Here is a 17,638-nt window from a genome sequence, read left to right as displayed (position 1 = left end):
ATGTGTAAAAATAACTACGTTGTTCGATTCTGGGTAGAAAATTTTCACCGCAACACGAACTCTATGTTTCATACAATATTCACTGTGAAACATGCTCAAATAATAGTTGAAATATTAATTTTAACTATTGCAACATATGTTAGAAGGTTAACGCTATTCTTATCGCTATTACCAAACATCTATTACGTAACATTACCGTTATTCTTATTGCTATAATTTGGAGTCGTGAGACTTTCTTTCAAAGGTGAATTGGACGATTGGTAGGCGCGGATTCAAATCCCAGTTCGAGGAGTTTGCTCTCGGTCTTCCAACAGGTACTGTTTAAATCTTGCACTTGTTTGCAAACTGATTTTTTTTTCAAATTACAGCGGATTCAAATCCCAGTCCTGTGAGTGCGTTGACACATGCGTTTGTGTTTTGGTTAAAAAGTTCCTTTTGGCTTCCCAACTCTCAGTCCCACAATTTCAAAATTTCCCCAAAATTCGAAATAGCAATACTTACTCTACAAGAACAAAAGTTAAAGTTAGCAAAATTTTCCGCCCTGTTGCCCGTGAATACGAGATACATGAAAAAAAAAATCTGGCCAAAAATGGATTACAAATACATTGCGCGCCTCACAACTTGCGCGCCAGCTGAATGAGCGACTTGGCCTTCCTCTGCGCCCTGCTCGTGCCGTTCTTGGAGATCTTGGAGAGATCCTCGTGCAGGCCGAACCTGAGCCCGTGCACGAGCAGCGGCTTGCTGTTGGTGCCCAGCTCCAGCAGCACGGACAGCGCGCACTCCTTGTTCTTGGGCGTCCCCTCCTTGATCAGACGCACCAGCTTCTCCACGAACGCCGTCGTCCCGATCTCGGCGCGGCACGCCGCGTGCGACGACAGCAGCAGGAAGATGGACAGCGCCTCGTCCACCATGCCGAGCCCCTTGTCGTCGATCACCCCGAGCAGCGCCGGCACGACGCCGGCGTGCGTGGCCCGGGCCTTGTTCTGCGGGGTGAGCACCAGGTTGAAGATGGCCGTGGCGGCGTCCTTCTTCCCCCGCGCCGTGCCGTTCCGGAGGAGCTCCACCAGCGGCGCGAGCCCGCCCAGGCTCCCGATCGCCGCCTTGTTCTCGTCGAGCATGGACAGGCTGAACAGCGTTGCCGCCGAGTTCTCCTGCGCCTCGGGGGTGCCGTTCCGGAGGATCTCGATGATCAGCGGGATGGCGCCGCCCCTGGTGATGAGGAGCTTGTTCTTGTCGTCGATGGACAGGTTCAGCAGCGAGGTCACCGTGTTCTCCTGCACCTTCTTGTCCGGGCAGGCAAGCAGGCCGATGAGCGCGGGGATGCCGCCGCCGTCAGCGATGAGCTGCCGGTTCTCGGGCGATTCCTTGGAGAGCATCCGGATCTTCTTCACCGCCTTCCGCTGCACGTCGGGGTGGATGGACGACAGGCCTTCCACCAGCGACGGGATGTCCTCCTTCCGCTTGTCGTCCTGCTCGCCGGCGGCTGGCTCCGGCTCCCTCTTCTGCAGCTCCACCATGTTCTTCTCGCACCACTGCAGGATCAAGTTCTTCAAAGCGTAGTTTGGCGCCAACGAGAGATGGTCCAACGGCTGCCGTGACTTTGGGCACGTCCGCTCTCCACTGTCCAGCCACTTCTGAATGCTTCTTCTTTCGTACGTCTGCAGAATTCAAGGCGTTAACTTTTATAAATTCCTCGCCTATTTGTTGAAATTGTAGCATGGGCATTTCACAGAATAGAGAAATGTCATCAGGAAGTGAAAGCACCTGTCCACTGGCGACGATGACTGGATCGGTCATGATCTCCAGCGTTATTGGGCAGAGGAAGTCGTTGGGTATCATCAGGGAGGGGCACTTGTCCAAGCTCTTGGGCATGGAGACGTCGCCAAGGACGTTCTTCTCGTCGATGCCGGCGATCTCCTTGAACCTGTTGAGCAGGTCGATGATCTGCTTGGTGCTGTCCGCCTGCTGCCCGTTCCTCTCGTTGATGATCTTCTTTATGGCCTTCGTCTCCGCCCTCAGCTCCGCCAGCGTCTGCAGCTCCAGCTTCTTGGCCAGCCTCTCGAGGATCGCCCTGTCGGCGTTCCTCTCGTCCTCGTTGTTCTGGAGAATCACCATGATATCCATCGACAACTCCATGTCCTGCGTGTCCGTTCGCTTCTTGCACCTCATCAGCTGCGCGTTCATCAGCTCCACCTGGAATGGCACAAACACATGATGTTACAACTCACGTCTTGCGTGTCCTTTTGTCTGACATGGATCAGGGAACGTGCAGTTGCAAACTTGCAATCGATGATCGTACTTGCTCCTTGACCTCATCGGAGATGGCGAGCTCGGCGTACGGCATTCCGTCCAGCGCGCTGTGCATCTTCTCGTACACGTTGCGGAACTTCGCCAGCACCGTCTCGCACTCAAGCGCCTGAAATCAGCGGAGCCATGGTTGGTTTCAGGTCGGGGCAAGGCATGGAACACACGCAGGGTTGGTGATGAGGCGGAGCAGAGAGGAAAGGGAGGGAGACCGGACCAGGTAGATCTTGCTGCCGTCGTTGCAGGAGCGGAGGAGTCGCCGCGCGGCGGCGAGCGCGCGGCCGAGCAGGGCGAGCCTGCGGTACGCGTCGTCGGTGAGCCGGGGCGCGGCGTCGCGGAGCTCCTCGAGGAGCGGGAGGACGAGCTGCAGCCAGCGCAGGAGGTGGGCGCACTCCTTGCGCTGCGTCCGGCGGCACTCGGCGAAGGCCCGGGCCGAGTTGACGGTGACCAGGAGCTCCTCCACGAGGTCCTCGTCGTCCATCTCCCGCGCCACCGGGGGCTCCGGGTCGTCCGGGGACGACGGCGGCTGCGTCGGTGGCGGCATTCGGCATGAAGCGATCGATCGGCGGCGCAGAGGACACGGGTGACCGGGACGAAGAGAAAGACGAGCAAGAGAGGCAACGCCAGAAACAATGGAGGGGATCTCGCTTCACCGAGGGGAATGCTTCTCGCGTGCCGGATTCCAGGGGAAGTGCTCCGACGCTCTGGGCCAGACAAGGCACAAGAAAATTTGGGGAATGCTATGAATAGTGACCTTGCATGCTCCAACGCCAAAACGTACCTGAACCCGGCATCAATTTCTATGGGACATGGAAGAAGGGAAGCCGAAAATAGTTGCTTTGATTTCTTCTAGCTTCCAGTCTTCTAGTACATGGCTGCAAATACGGCTGAACAGGTTCCTAATAAGTTCTGATTGCCATGTAGGCAAACTCATGTCCAATGGTCCATATTAGCAAAGCAACAATTCAAAACGGGTAAGGGGATGAAGTGTCCAGTGTTAAATTGCGCGGGATAGCAAAATTAGTTCGGGCGACTTTCGAAACTCGAATCCCGTCGGGGATCCCATCGTTTTCCGAGGGCTGGAAGCCCACCCGGGGAACTGATCACGGGTCAAATCGCCTCGTCATTTGGGAGCCCATGAGACGGGGACACCTGAACCACATCCACGAGTTTTCCCAGGGCGAGCCCTCCTCACCTCGAGGGTCCTGGCAGCGTGTGGCGGAACCGCCCAAATTAACCTGACTAAAATGCATTGAAGTCGCCTGACACGCGATTATGCACTTTAAACAAGTCAACTTGGTCGACCGTCGGATTTCATCCAATTAACCACATAAACAGGATCGAGAAGCATCGCTCACGCGAAGGTGAGTAGCACAGAGGTTACAACATTCCATCACGACAACATAGTTCAACATTTTATTACATCAGAGTTTTCGAAATTCAGACCGAAATGCGAGGTTCGAAAGTCAAATAAAATCAGCGGAAGCTAAACGTCGATACATGACACCACGACGGAGCCGATCATGACATCAAAAATTCCTTCCTTTGCCGTCCGAGGAGGGATCCCACTCGACTGTCCAGCCTGGAGGGAGCTGGGTAGGCCAAGTGGCACCAGCAACCAAACTATTGACATTACCTGAAAAAGATTAGCCACAACAAGGCTGAGCAACTAGTACTCAGCAAGACTGACCTGTCGGGGAAAAACAAGACCAAGACCTAGACATGCAAGGCTTTCTGGCTCTGGGATTTTCTTTGCCAAAAGCGTCTAAAGTCAGTCCTTACTTTCAACATTTTAGCTCATGTTCTACGTTCTTTATCCAGTCTAGATTAGCAACTTATACTAAACAAGCATGATTTCCAAGCAATTACTTAACAAGCATCAACTTAATCTCATAATCATGTTTCATCGTTACTCAGTGCAGAATAACGATCAAGTAGTCCCAAACTGTGAGAGGCAGACGAATCGATTCGAATTTATTAACCATGCATGGCAAACCTAATCTCATGACATCCGCGCACCATGAAGGGTCGCTTCATTTGTCAGCCGTCCCCATCGATCTCTTAGGCACGTGTCAGGGCCAACTGCCTTTGGCGTGCAATGCTCCATAGTCCCGGCCTATTGCTGCACTGTGACCGCACTTGCACCCACATGATGCACCATGGGAACGACGTTCCAAGGACAGCCGGAGGGTATGCCACGTCCCAGTTCAATCAGGTACTAGGCTTCCCCATCCCATATTAGGTATGAGATTAGTACTTTCAAACACTTGATCACGAACGCCGACACGTTTCGACCTTAGTCCATTTTCATTTAGACAGACGGGGAAAACCACCAAGTATCGAACATAAACCTGACCCTGTCCGTCGTCCTTATAGTTGCGACATAACTGAAACATTCAACTCCTATAACTCGCGAGTGACAGGAAATCACTCGACTTTTACCGGGACCTATTAAGCATTGCAACTACTCGACCTTAGCAACTAGTATTCAAATCAAGGTACTAAGTTCATGCATCTACGGTTCCAATCAACTCCTACCAACGTAAATGCACAATCATAAGCATCAATAAGTGGCATAAAAGTAAAACAGGGAATTCATGCACCGGGGCTTGCCTTCAGGAAAAGCTAGTGGGTCCTCGGGGTCTTGCTCTGGTTCGGGCTCGTCTTCGAAGGGGTGAAGCTCCTCAGCGGGGTCTTCTTCCGGTGCCGGGTGGAGCTCGTAAGTTCCATCGGCGAGATTTAACTCTACATGGAAATGCAATGCAGGGGTTAAACATTTTAGATGGTTATTTCAACACACTCGCATATTTTAACTCAGACACTTGTAGCAAAGCTACAGGAAAGGTGGGGAGTCCAACTTCAGTTGATGGAGAACAGGATAAAAGGATTGGATTGGGAGAAACTGATGGTCTGACCCTAAGATTTAAGGAAAACTGTACCGAGGTCCTCAGACTCAACACAGAGAAATCCCCGAAAATATTTCACCGATACCCTTGGGTCAAAGAAAAAGATACAGCCGAGCCCTCGGGCGAGGCGGAGAAAGGTCGGCGAAACTGACAGGGTCGGGCGAGATGAAAAGAAAAGGGATCGGGTGACACGAAAAGAAAAGGGGTCGGGCGACCGAACAGAAAGGGGTCGGGCGAACCGAACAGAAAGGGGTCGGGCAAACCGAAACAAAAAGGGTCGGGCGAACCGAACAGAAAGGGGTTGGGCGAACCGAAACAAAGGGGTCCACGGCTTACCTCCAGGTCTACCGGTGAAGCCTTGGGGTCGAAAAGGAGTAGACTTGGGTGGAAGGTCGTACGCACTAAGGCTTGGGCGACGGCGAGGCTTCGACGGTGCTCCGGCGGCGGCGGTGCTTCTTGTGGACACAAGCAAGCTCTAGTACCGCGCGGAGGAACAGGCGGCTGGTGGGTTGGGAGAAGCGGCTTGAGCGGAGAGGGGAACTTCCTCAAGAGTGTGGCGGAGAAGTCGCCGGAGTGTGGGGTGGCGCAAAGGGGTGAGCTCCACGGAAGCTCAGCGGCGGCGCAGAGGAGAAAGCGGGGGTGCGGGTGCGGGCGGTGGCAAGGGGTGGCGTTGCCGGTGCGGGGGTTCCTTTTATAGGGCCGGGGTGGGGCGGAGGGTCGAGGCGGGGCTCCGGTGGGGAAGGGATAAGGTCGGGAGCGGCGAGTGTGCAGGCAAGGCGGCCATTGGCCAGCGGCGCCATTGGGCAAAGGAGGCGGAGCTCCGGGTGGTCTTCGGTGGCGATTGGCCTTGGGCGGCGCGCGTCTGGGGCTTCCGGTCTGTCGGGCGGGCGAGGCGGAGGGCTACCGTGGGGGTTGGGCGAGCAGGCGGAGGCGCGGGACGCCGTGGGCGTGGCAGCTTTCCCGGCGGACGGGCGGAATGGGGTTGGCGGAGCAGAGCCGTGGCAGGCGGAAGGCGGCACGCGCGCGGCCGGCGGTTGGCTAGCCCGACGTTCGCCCCGTCCTGTCGTGGGCGCGGGTTGGGTGCCGTGGCCTTCGTCCTGTCGCTGTCGTGCTGGTGATAGGGCGCCGGCGAGCTGCCGGTGGCCGGCGGCCACGCGGCGTGCGGCGCGCGAGCGAACGTGCTCTGGCGCGCGGGCGTCGAGGCTCCCTTCGGGCAGCCAGCCCGACCAGCTTTGGGGAGATCTTTCTCCGGATTTTAAAACACAACCTCCAAAACTCCTTTAAACAAACTTGCTCAACTCTGGACGTCCTTCGAACTTTGTTTAAGGTATCGGTTTAGATTGTGAAAGGATTCGAAGATATTTCATGCCAAAGTTAGCCAAAAATCTGGAATTCCAGACTTAGGATTTTAAGACCTTAGGGGTGAGTTGACTGTTTTACCTTACTTTGACCGGGGTTTTGAACAGGTTCGGGCCCGATTTGGATCTGGGTCAGTGTAACAAGGTTGGAACACACTCGAGGTACTACAACTTTCATTAAGGCCCTGACTCGAGTTTAGACAGGAAATCGGGAGATGAAAGCTTGCAAAGATGGAGGAAAACTCGAATTCCACGACTTAAGAGATTTTTAGGGTCCTTTAGTAAACCGGTTTTGATTGCTGTTTTTGACTCCCTTCCGCTCCGAATTAGTCAAAGTGTCTTCAACAAAAGTTGTTTGAATTAAAAAATTTTACAACTCTTATTTGGGCAGAAACTTAAGTTTGTATATAAAATTTCAAGCTTTATTTCAAACTCCAAAAAGAGCTTCTTAGGGTTATAAAGGTCATTTCACTTCTTTAATTAGGGATTTATCACTGGTTTATAGTTAAAAGCACTTAATCTAGGTAGAGTTGTTACACAGCGCATCCCCGAGTGTCGTCGCAAGTGACGCGAGGAAGCTAGCGCCAACTCGCCAAGCCCCCGCCGCTCCGTCCAAGCGCCGCCGTCCGTCGGCCTTCCCAACTGGCGCTGCTGCCCCTACGCCTTCCCGTCCGCCGCCGCCGCTCTGCCTCCCCGTCAACGGCAACGCCATCGCTCACTCGATGTGTCGACCTGCAGCGAAATCTCTATGTCGACCGCATCCTGTACATCCATCACGGCGCCTCCAAATCGTCTTGCTCTTCGGCACATGTGAGTTCTTCCCTTTCCCCTCTCCTGATTTCCTAGATCTTGCAGATCATTGTGACTATTGTGGGTCGGCAAGCTACTGGAGGACCTGATGTTTTGTGGATTCTGTACTGAGCGCTCAACAGGAAGCTGCTGCATCATTTGGTGTAAACACACTATTGATTGAGAAGTATATTACTCAACCCAGACATGTAGAAGTCCAGGCAATGCTCAATTGAGAAGTATTTTTCTTGCAAATTCATAAGAGTTTTTTTTTTGCACGATCCTTCATCTTTAATCAACAAATTAAGTAGCAATAGGAAAATATACAGTGTAAGAAAAATATATTACTTAGTGGGTGTTTGGATACCTCTGCTAAACTTTAGTACCTGTCACATCGGATGTTTGGATACTAATTAGGAATATTAAACATAGTCCCATCGGATGTCACATCGGATCATTAGCAAATGGTTACTGTAGCACCACGTTATCAAATCATGGACTAATTAGGCTTAATAGATTCGTCTCGCGAATTAGACTCCATCTGTGTAATTAGTTTTGTAATTAGCTCATGTTTAGTTCTCCTAATTACCATTCGAACATCCGATGTGATCCTGCTAAAGTTTAGCCTATCGTATCAAACATCTTGCCTAGCTATAAAGTTGTCAATACAAATCTCATATATACGTGTACACTTTTATTCAGCATGTAAGCTCGTAGAGACAATAATCTATATCAGACTTGCAGTAACTACTGAGAATTTTGACGACTTATTGCCATTCAAAACCTGCTTGTGCCTTGATCTGATTTATATGCTCACTAGAGACATACTTACCTCAATAACTTCTGAAAATTTGATGACTTATTGCCCTTCAAAACCTGCTAGGCCCTTGGTTTATGTACTTGTGAATTTATTGGTAGGTTTAAATAATGAGACACTAGTCACCAAGATTAGTGTCCCTCTGTCCCTGCTTGCAGTATAGTCATAGAATGGAATTGGGTGTCTCTGATGGGTTGAGATTGGTTGGGCTGATGTATGGACTAGTGTTTTTTATATTGTACCTGTGATCAGCTTTGGCTGATTGCTTGCTTGAGCTACTGGAGTACTTGCTCTGCTAGTTTGCTCCATAGATAGGATGTGGATTGCAAGTCGATATCTAGTGCCATCAAGGCACAGAGCTATGCAGTTCTGTCAGGCAAAAGGTATCATTTAGAATTTAGAAGTGAAGCGCACTAAGGTTGCTGATGGAAATCTTTTGAGCTATATCTTCCCCTGAATTCTCATTGCAATGTTTTTGTGTCTCAAACAGTACAGAGGCTCCATCAGAGCACTGGAAAGCAAAACGCGTGCTCATCATTACACTAATGCATCATAAGATGGCGTTTCTTATCAAAAGTCAAGATCCTACCGTTACAAATTCAAATGGAGTCTCTATTATATCCTAGTTCTTTCCTGTTGTTTATTAACAGCATGCTGTTTTTTTCCTTATGTGAATTAAGTTCGAAACTTATTTGGAAGCCGCCAGATACTTGAGTGCAGTCAATGAAGAAAAGCTCCCTGTCATAGTACTCAACTCATTGTTCTCGGTTAGGTACTATTGCCGGATTTTTTTTTCTTGAAAGTACATTCCAAGCTTTAGCGATCATCATTACCATTGAAAGAATAGCACTGGTTAAATTCTAAAATAAATTCAAAAAAAATGAGCACACGTGCTAAGTTGAGGAATCGAATCCGAACGGGCAGATTCCACCACAAGGAATCTTACTAGCTGAGCTACACTCAAATTCGCTTTAGATAACTCTCGAAATTGAAAGTTCAAAAGATTTTGAATTTAAAGAATACACAAGGCAATGTTTTTTTTACACTGAATAGTCCAGTCATGAAGGCAAAAAATCTGCAAGGCAGGCAGGATGGTGAAACCGTGCATGACTATTACGTTCACCGGATGACCCGCTGGGCTCTGCTCATCAGGTGAACACTGAAGATTGACGTCAAGGAAGTGCTCATAGAGCCTACCCAAAAAAAATGACAAGCATATTATATAAAGAAAACATTCCGACCTCTACACCACAACCGAAATGACCTGCATAATACAAGCCAGATGAGAAGTGAACATGAGAAAATATCCACCGAGTCACCGACAGATCACCAAAACTAAATCCGCCTCACCATGTACCTCCTGTTCTACTAATGATCAAAATTCACAGGCTTTGTGAGAAAGCAGTGGTGTTCGGGTTGCCAAATAGCCCCCCAGAGAGCCTCAAAATGAACACCGTAAGCAGCAAAACTTCCACATTTCTTCCAAAGCCATATATGGTTCTTCCTATCCCCTTAGCTAGGCCACTGCCGTGTCGCTGGCACCGGCACCCATCCAACTCCAACACCGACGTTTTTGTCCCGGATGGTCATTTCTTCGTCGTCTCGTGTCACTTGCTCTGTCAGTCCAGCCATATGCGCGGCCGCGCGCCGTCGCTCTCCGCCCCCGGTCGCCCTCCAACGGCAACATATGCTAAGCCAAGTTACAACACGACAGCAACAGCAACTGAGATGAAAAGAAGAGGACGGGGAAACCGCAGAAAGTCAAACGGCGATTGGTCCATTCGACGAGATGCGAGCGTCCTCTTGGATGGATATCATATCAGCAGCAGCAAAACAAGAGGGGACGAAACGTACGGATCCGAGACTCGGTTAACGCATCAGCCTCTCGGCTCAATCTCGCCAGGGTTGCAGCGTCCCTATGCCTTTTGTCTGACTCTGATCTGATCCGCATCTGGCAGCTTCACCATGACGAGCTGAAACCTTATGATGGACGAGAACCTTGTTCCGATCAGAAGCACTTTTTTTTTGTTGAATTTCGCAGGAAACAATTGAAACTCCGAACTCTTTCAGATCCCTCGACGACTCGTGATCGCTCCATCTTGTTGTCCTACTTACAACACTGTGCACGACAGCATCACTGCAATTTCCGCGGTCCAACGCCCATTCGGAGAATCGGAAGCACACGCCTGAGGCCCCCGAGAGGCAAGCAAAAGCCAGCGGAACCGAGGACACGCAAACGCCGTACCAAACCCCCCTCGGCAGCTCGCCCCCCGCCCGCCCGTGAGTGGAAATCCACATGGAGGAGCACGGCGCCGAGGCCAAAAGGATCGGAGAAAGCGGTGGCCCGAGCGCACCCGCGCTGCTTGGAGTTGGAGCGGCCGAGCAAAATATTTTGGCGGGGAGACGGGACGCCGGGCCGCGCGCAGGTCTTTTTTAACCCGGCTGCCGGCGATCGCTCCGACCGTCCGGGGTCGCCGCGCGGAAACAATCATGGCGCGGCGTCGTCCGATGAACACCACCACCCTGGCCCTCCACACGCACCAGCTTTTTGTAGCGCCCGTTTAAACAAGACGGCAAGCATTTAAATTTTAAACAACAGAGACTCGCAGGTAGTTTCTAATGGTTTGTTTCTGAAATTTCACCGGGAAATATCTCTCTGTCACGAACCTTGTTGGGTTCCTCCTGGTCCCTACCCAAGCTTCCCTGGTTCCTGGTTTCCAAGAATCTTTCAAAAGGCTGTGCACGCCATTTGTGATTCTTGCTGGAGTGAAATTTTTGAAAAGCTTGTTGGAGAGGAATGGGTAGTGAAATTGCCGTGTGCATCTTCTCCGGGAAAAGGAGGGGAGGAATTGCTGTGTGGCCACGGGGAGGGGAGGGACCAAAGGGGGCCTGTGGGCACCAGGAATCGCTGTCAGTGACAAGCCTGTCTTTTCACGTGGCGCCGGGCCCACGGACAGCGACGCTGTTCCGCCAGCGTTGCACACCCGGCGCGGCGCGGGGCTCGCCCCGGCCCGGTCGCTTCCCCTACACTACTCGTGGCCACTGTCGCTTTCGATCCCATCCCCATCGTCTTCGTGCCGTTTTGCACAAACACCCATTTTTTCTTCTCGGTAATCCTTTCACCCCGCCGTTTCAGTTTCACCATGGGAGACAGAGGCGAGCCAAAAGCGACAAGGCTACCGGCGACGTAGCCGTGGTACTGGAACTAGGACTAGTAGGACTACAGAGGCAGTGACGACGCTGTCCGGCTGCCGGTTCGGGAGAAATGACAAAAAAGGACTAGGTACACTTCCATTTTACAAAATTTGCAGAAACGCCCTCACCCTGCCGAGTTTCTTTATTCCCCCCGCTCGCCTCGGCCCGGCTCGGCGGCTCGGCCGGCTTAGGCCCAGTGCTCCGTGGGCTCGGTCCACCACGGCAGCGACGGCGGCTGCAGGTCGGCGAAGAAGCCCCCGCACGCCGCGTCGTCGTCGCCCAGGAACGCCGCCTCGTCGTCCTCCACCTTCAGCAGGTGCCCGTGGAAGAACACCTCGCCGTGGTGGAGCGCCAGCGACGACGCCACGCCGCACGGCACCACCGCCTCGGCCCCGGCCGCGGCCGCAGGAGGGTGGGCCTTCTCCGGCGCCATCTCCGCGTCGTTCACCACCCCGCTGGAGTCGCTGTCGGACGAGCCCTGCGCCGCCATGGCCGCCGCCGCGGCGGGGGGCTCGACGTCGGATGCCGCCGGCTCCTCCTTCACGGACGAGAAGCTCGCCGCGGCGTCCTCGTCGCCCAGCTTCGCCTTGAGCTCCTTGATCTGACACGACCCACAAAGGAACGACGCATCAAAAACGCTGCAAATTTCGCCATTTCTTCCCTGCTGCTGTGCACGTGAGAACTGAGGAATTAGGATTCAGGCGGTGGCGGCGGCGGCGCCGTGCGTACCTCTGCGATGAGCGTGTCCTTGTCGCGCCGGAGGGCGTCGTGGTCGGCGCGGAGAGCGTCGTAGGAGTGGCGCAGCGCGGCGTAGTCGCGCTCGAGCTGCTTGGTCTTCCAGCGCGCGCGGCGGTTCTGGAACCAGACGGCGACCTGGCGCGGCTGCAGGCCGAGGTCCTGCGCCAGCCGCGCCTTCCGCTCCGGCTCCAGCTTGTTCTCGGTCTCGAAGCTCCGCTCCAGCGCGCGCACCTGATCCGTGCTCAGCCGCCGCTTCTTCTCCCCGCCCCCGCAGGCGCCGACGCCGCCGCTGCACAGCACCATGTCCTCGTCGGCCTCCTCCACCCCGACGCCACCAAAGCCATCATCTTTCCAAACAAACCTCATATCAGCCAATCCGTCCGAAGACGCAGAAACAGGACACAGCACGAAACCGCCAAGAAGAGATCAGAGAAACTTACCACTTTGGACAATCGGAAGGAGGCCGGGACTGCCGCCGCCGCCGCCGGAGACGGCACCGCTCGGTCTCTTCATGCTGAGTCGCTCGACTTGACGCGAAATTCTCAAAGATTCCAAGAAAAGAAGGCGGGTCTGATCCGGAGCCAAAGGAGGAGGAAGGATCACAGAGGGTTTTCGATCAGGGAAGGGACAGCCGGGGAAAGGGGAGTGGAGGGTTGCGCCTCCGGTGATGGTTCTCGTCCGTCTTGCTGTGACCACCACCCAGGACCATCACCATGGTTGCCTTGTCTTCTTCCCCAGCTCCGATCCAAGCGCCTACTAGTACAACTGAGAGCTAGAGTGAGGGGTTTTTTTCTTCGCTCTCTCCGGTTACTATTTTCGGGCCGCAAGAACTGCGTGCTTAAAAGACGAGGAGTGCAGAGTGGAGCTGGGTGAGGAGACTGGAGAAGGCGAGCTCGGGTTGGTCAGGTTACCTGCGATGGTGGTGGACTCGTGGTGTGAATCACCATGGTTAAGCATCCACGGCGACAGATGGGACCAGGCGACCAGCCAGCGTTACAACTTACAAAAAGGACAAGCATGAGAACTGTGATGCGCGCGCAGGGATCGTGCACCGCAAGGAGAGAATTTTGCGACATATTTGAACTACCTTAAACATCTTTGATTTAGCAGCTCAGGCATTTAGCACGGTCGAATGAAAGTATCAGGTGGGCCCAAAAGGTTCATCAAAACGTAATTTATTTTAGCGTAGCTCATATATTTGGAATGATAGTTGATTTCATTCTTCAACTTTAATCTCGAACTCAAATCTGTATTTTAACCATAAAATTGACCAATCGCATCCTCAAATCGGCATTAAGCTTAACTTCATCCTTCGTCCTATGTGGTGTACCACGCGGACATGTTTAGTTGTCAATATGTGTTGTAAAGTGCATTAATAGATAGAAAAGTGACTCTTCACCCTTGATTTACTCCCTGCATTAGTAGTTTATCGGTGAAGGTAAATGCACCAATGGATCGTTTTTACTACGTTGGCCAATTTTGGTTCAGTCTAACACTTATGTTGGTATGGATACTTGACTTGGTAGCATGCAAGAACCTTACATGACACTTCACTTGTTTGGCATGCCACGTAGGCGTGCCACATCACGCCAGATATGAAAATGGGCTTAGATGAATCCTGATAATTTTATGGTCGAGGGACGAAGGAATGGAAATGGTTATTCCGTCACATATGCTAGTTGCATAAGAATTTGCTTTTAGTTGACTAAGAAGACTTTGCATGTTGCTGATTTAACAGGAGCCACCATGGTGGCAGCCGTAGGATGATACAGCGATGGGAGAGTTGGGATATAAGGCCATTCTCAATGTAAAATTTCATATTTATATTTCTAAGAGTGGCACGTAAGTCAGAATTTATTTAATTCATAGATGAAATAGCTCATATAATATGTAGTTTTCATCTTTTGTTGTTTACAAGGCTACATACAAGATACAAAAATCTTGGAAACAGTGTATACATGATTTCATCCTCATGAAACTATTTTCTTCTCTCACCCCATTAATACTTGGCCATGCCATCAAAATTGCTTATGTGGCAGCTCATTTATTGTCATGAAACTTCTACTGAGAATGGTGAAAATTGAACATTTATGGCACGGTGAAAAGATGCTAGAAGTGGAGGCAGAATAGCTTCACCTGAACATCGGAGAAGTGATGGTTGGTAGACAAGATCTGTGGAGTGAGAGAAAACCGAATTTTCACGGATGAACATGCACGGAAAGCAAAGCAAAAGCACTGTCCAAGTCAATTGTACTCCCAAGGTCGTGACAGCCATCCCGGCCGCGAACGTACTCAACGATCACGCCCATGAGGCCGTGACCATGAACAAACGACCTTTCGCGCCGCGCGACGAGCAAAACGACATTGACCGACCACACCCCACGGGCCTGCCACGACACGAGCCATGCCCCAGTGAGCGCGAGTAGAGCGAAAGGGAGCACCAAGTGGTGGTGCCGAACTGCATGCCGAATTGCCGATGACGCCGAGCCGTGCGCCGCCTCGTCGGAACGGAACGGAACAGGGGCATGGCCGGAGCCGGCACGCAGGCCCCGGGGGCCGGCCGCGGCGGGAAAGGGAGCGGGCTTTTTGGCTGTGGGACAAAGGCGGGGAGCTAGCCCCGGGAGCCCGAAAAGGCGACGCGCCTCCATTGGCCGGGGCGGCCTGCTCTCTCTGTGCTCTGCCTCCCTCCCTGCAAGACGCCAATCCATACGGCAGCGCCAGGGGACACCAGCCTTTTTTCGTGAAGCGGTGGAGCCCGCTTTCTCCCTTTACCCGGTCTGCCCCTCGGCAACCCCTCGGCCCTCGCCTCACGTCACCTCTCGACTCTGGAGTCCTGGACCAATCAGGCTACCAGTGCGAGCATGCATGGCGTCGAGCGACTCCGCAGGTTCGCCTCGCCTCGCAGTTTCACACGTGGGGTACGTGACGCGCTCCCCCGGCGCGGCGAACGGCGCCGGCGCCGGAGGAGGGGAAGGAAGATTCGCACGCGCCGCGCCGTGATCGCGCCCCCCGCCGGGTCGGTGCTTCCCTCTTGGTTAAGCTCGCTGTCGCGGTCGCGGCTTTTGAGACGCGCGTCCGTTGTTTTTTTATCTAACCTCGCTGGATCCAATCGGATCGCGTCGACGTGAAACGGCGACGAGGCGTCCGTTTTTTTTTTCCCTTCTAGTAACCCCGCTTATTCTATCGGATCATACACGAAAGTGAAAGCTGCGCCCTGAAAAAGACGCGGATTAGAAAAAGAACTGGAAATGAGAAAAAAAAAGTATCCTAAAAGATGGAGTTGTTTGGATGGTCTGTTGATTTTGTGTTCATCTTTCGAGACTACAGGATTGATTAACCTCTAGGCTTTTCTAGCATTTTTTGTAGTTGTATAGGACTCTACGTGCAGTGCAACCAGGATTTTGTTTTTTCCAATCTTTGCCTAGAATTGAGGAGAAAGTTATCCAAATCGAATCTTGAAAAGAAAGGTGAAGAAACTGTTGGCTTTCCGAGTGCACTCTGTGTGTTTCCCGGTATGAAATGATATCCAGGTGATTGGTAGTTGGTATCCCACCCAATGATGTGTCTTCCTACACGGCTACACCCCCATGCTCAAGTGGTCAGTTCAGCAGGAGTATCTTAACTACGGGGGTATCTGATACCCCTGCTAAACTTTAACATATGTAACATCGGATATTTGATACTAATTAGAAGTATTAAACATGATCTAATTATAAAACTAATTGCACAGATGGAGTCTAATTCGCGAGATGAATCTATTAAGGCTAATTAAGCTATTATTAGCAAATGATTACTGTAGCATCACATTGTCAAATCATGAACTTATTAGGCTCATCACATTGTCAAATCATGAACTTATTAGGCTTAATAGATTCGTCTCGTGAATTAGACTCCATCCGTGCAATTAGTTTTGTAATTAGCTCATGTTTAGTCTTTCTAATTAGCATCCGAACATCCGATATGAGTAAAATTTAGCACCTCGTATCTAAACATCCTACCTTTTTCTACGTCATGATGGTATTGCGAGCTGCCCCCACAAAGAAAACGTCCAGGCCCCAATTCAAGGGGTTGTTCTGAACACTGCACCAGCAAGTTGGTTCAGGAACTTGGACATGGCAATAAACAGGGACGTTGAGACCTGTCGCGGCACAAGAGAGCTTGGTCAGAATTGGCAAACTCGGAGACCCAAAGGCCAAAACCACGACCGCATCAATGACACTGTTATTGTACATCAATTTTTATGGAACACAGTAACACAAACCTTGGATCAAGCACAAATATGAAGCGTAACACACTGCCATAGTGCCATCTGCCATAGAAGCAACCGAGGCAGCCGAGGCTTGCAAGGGGAGCATCAATCAATTTTCGAAAGAACAGTGTGGTTCACTCGATCGTCGGAACTCATCCGCTCCCTCGAAAGTGATCCGAAACTTTCTCCCAGCGGTTGGCGCGGTGCATCGCCCTCGCTCCTTTCCGAGAACAAGAGCGAGGTTGGCAACACGTACGCATCAGCACAACGCAAGTACGTAGACTTTCCTTGCGCGCGTGACAGATGGTGTTCACTCGGGACGACGAGGCAAGGCGGCCAGCGAAGAGGACAAAAGCTGCTCTCGAGTCGTGGGTGGGGAGGGGGATTCTTCAACAAAGGCGACGGGACCTGTCTGTCTGTCGCCGGGCCTGGCATGAAAAGGAGCACGAAAGCTACACCACCCGTCACCCCAGAGCCTCGCCTCGCATCGCAATCGCCATCGCATCCTGGGGTGATCGATCTGATCCCCAGTGACTTTGGAGCGTTAAAACTCGTGGGAATCTCCATCTCCCCGCTCCTTTCGCTTTGCCAACTTGATACGAGGGCATTGAATTTTTTTGACAGCTCTCGGTTGCCCGCGGCGTATGCGGTTAAAACCGGGGATCATTCTTGTTCACCTCGAGCAAGAGCCTCGCCGGAGCTCGGACAACGGCGATCGGCTTTTGAACCGGCTGCGGTTAGGACGTTAGGTACTGACGACACACTGCATCGAGCGGCAGTCACTGCACTGTGTCGCTGCGCACAGTAAAAGCCCCTCCCAGTCCCTGCTGTGCGTGCAGCACAAAGGACCGGGGACCGAAGGGAGGGTGATCGCAAGGAAGCCTCCGGAACGGGACAAGGGCGGTGGGGCTGGGCTCTGCGCTCTTGCTCTCCAATCGCTCCGTGCCAAGCAGGGGAGTTGCGCTGACGAAGGTGATGGGGTGATGGGCGGGCGGAAGGGGAGGAGCAGATGTGTACAGGGGCGCAGCCTGCATGCCTGCGGCTGCTAGTCCTGCAACGAAGTGGTCATCCGTCCGGGCGTCCGGCGGCCTCGATCTCCCGGCGCGCCGAGACCGAGGGATCGTACAAGGAGCGCGTGCTGATTATCGTACAACCCGCGTCCAGTTCCACGGGAGAAGCAGCGAGATCGCGTGGGACGGGACGGGAGCGGGCGGCCGGAACGCCGGCGCGCGCACGTGGACGGGAACGGGAAGACCCCGGGCGGCAACGGCAAGGCAAGGCC

General features: G+C 52.5%; 2 protein-coding genes across 2 annotated transcripts; both read right to left on the bottom strand.

Annotated features, from left to right (window-relative positions):
• Window positions 1–10: 10 nt before the first annotated feature.
• Window positions 11–3,239, bottom strand: LOC117861550 (U-box domain-containing protein 15). The gene is made up of 4 exons (XM_072294552.1): window positions 2,522–3,239; window positions 2,300–2,416; window positions 1,765–2,193; window positions 11–1,658 (listed from the first exon to the last, which is right to left on the bottom strand). Exons 1-4 carry the CDS (start codon window positions 2,846–2,848, stop codon window positions 615–617), a joined length of 1,917 nt encoding a protein of 638 aa, XP_072150653.1. The 5' UTR covers window positions 2,849–3,239; the 3' UTR covers window positions 11–614.
• An 8,101-nt stretch (window positions 3,240–11,340) lies between these two features.
• On the bottom strand, window positions 11,341–13,036 carry LOC117859569 (homeobox-leucine zipper protein HOX4). Its single transcript, XM_034742697.2, has 3 exons — window positions 12,548–13,036; window positions 12,099–12,454; window positions 11,341–11,970 (listed from the first exon to the last, which is right to left on the bottom strand). Exons 1-3 carry the CDS (start codon window positions 12,618–12,620, stop codon window positions 11,557–11,559), a joined length of 843 nt encoding a protein of 280 aa, XP_034598588.1. The 5' UTR covers window positions 12,621–13,036; the 3' UTR covers window positions 11,341–11,556.
• Window positions 13,037–17,638: the final 4,602 nt, after the last annotated feature.

This window comes from Setaria viridis, chromosome 6 (genome assembly GCF_005286985.2).
Source record: "Setaria viridis chromosome 6, Setaria_viridis_v4.0, whole genome shotgun sequence".
Taxonomy (NCBI): domain Eukaryota; kingdom Viridiplantae; phylum Streptophyta; class Magnoliopsida; order Poales; family Poaceae; genus Setaria; species Setaria viridis.
The sequence above is the reverse complement of the archived record's forward strand: the minus strand, read 5'-3'. Positions and strand labels throughout refer to the sequence as shown.

Coding starts and splice junctions, on each gene's coding strand:
- LOC117859569 (XM_034742697.2), bottom strand. CDS start 12,620: ATGAAGAGACCGAGCGGTGCCGTCTCCGGCGGCGGCGGCGGCAGTCCC. Junction 12,455..12,547: donor CCTTCCGATTGTCCAAAGTG/GTAAGTTTCTCT, acceptor TTGTTTGGAAAG/ATGATGGCTTTGGTGGCGTC. Junction 11,971..12,098: donor AGGACACGCTCATCGCAGAG/GTACGCACGGCG, acceptor GGGTCGTGTCAG/ATCAAGGAGCTCAAGGCGAA.
- LOC117861550 (XM_072294552.1), bottom strand. CDS start 2,848: ATGCCGCCACCGACGCAGCCGCCGTCGTCCCCGGACGACCCGGAGCCC. Junction 2,417..2,521: donor ACGGCAGCAAGATCTACCTG/GTCCGGTCTCCC, acceptor CGCTGATTTCAG/GCGCTTGAGTGCGAGACGGT. Junction 1,659..1,764: donor TCATCGTCGCCAGTGGACAG/GTGCTTTCACTT, acceptor TGAATTCTGCAG/ACGTACGAAAGAAGAAGCAT.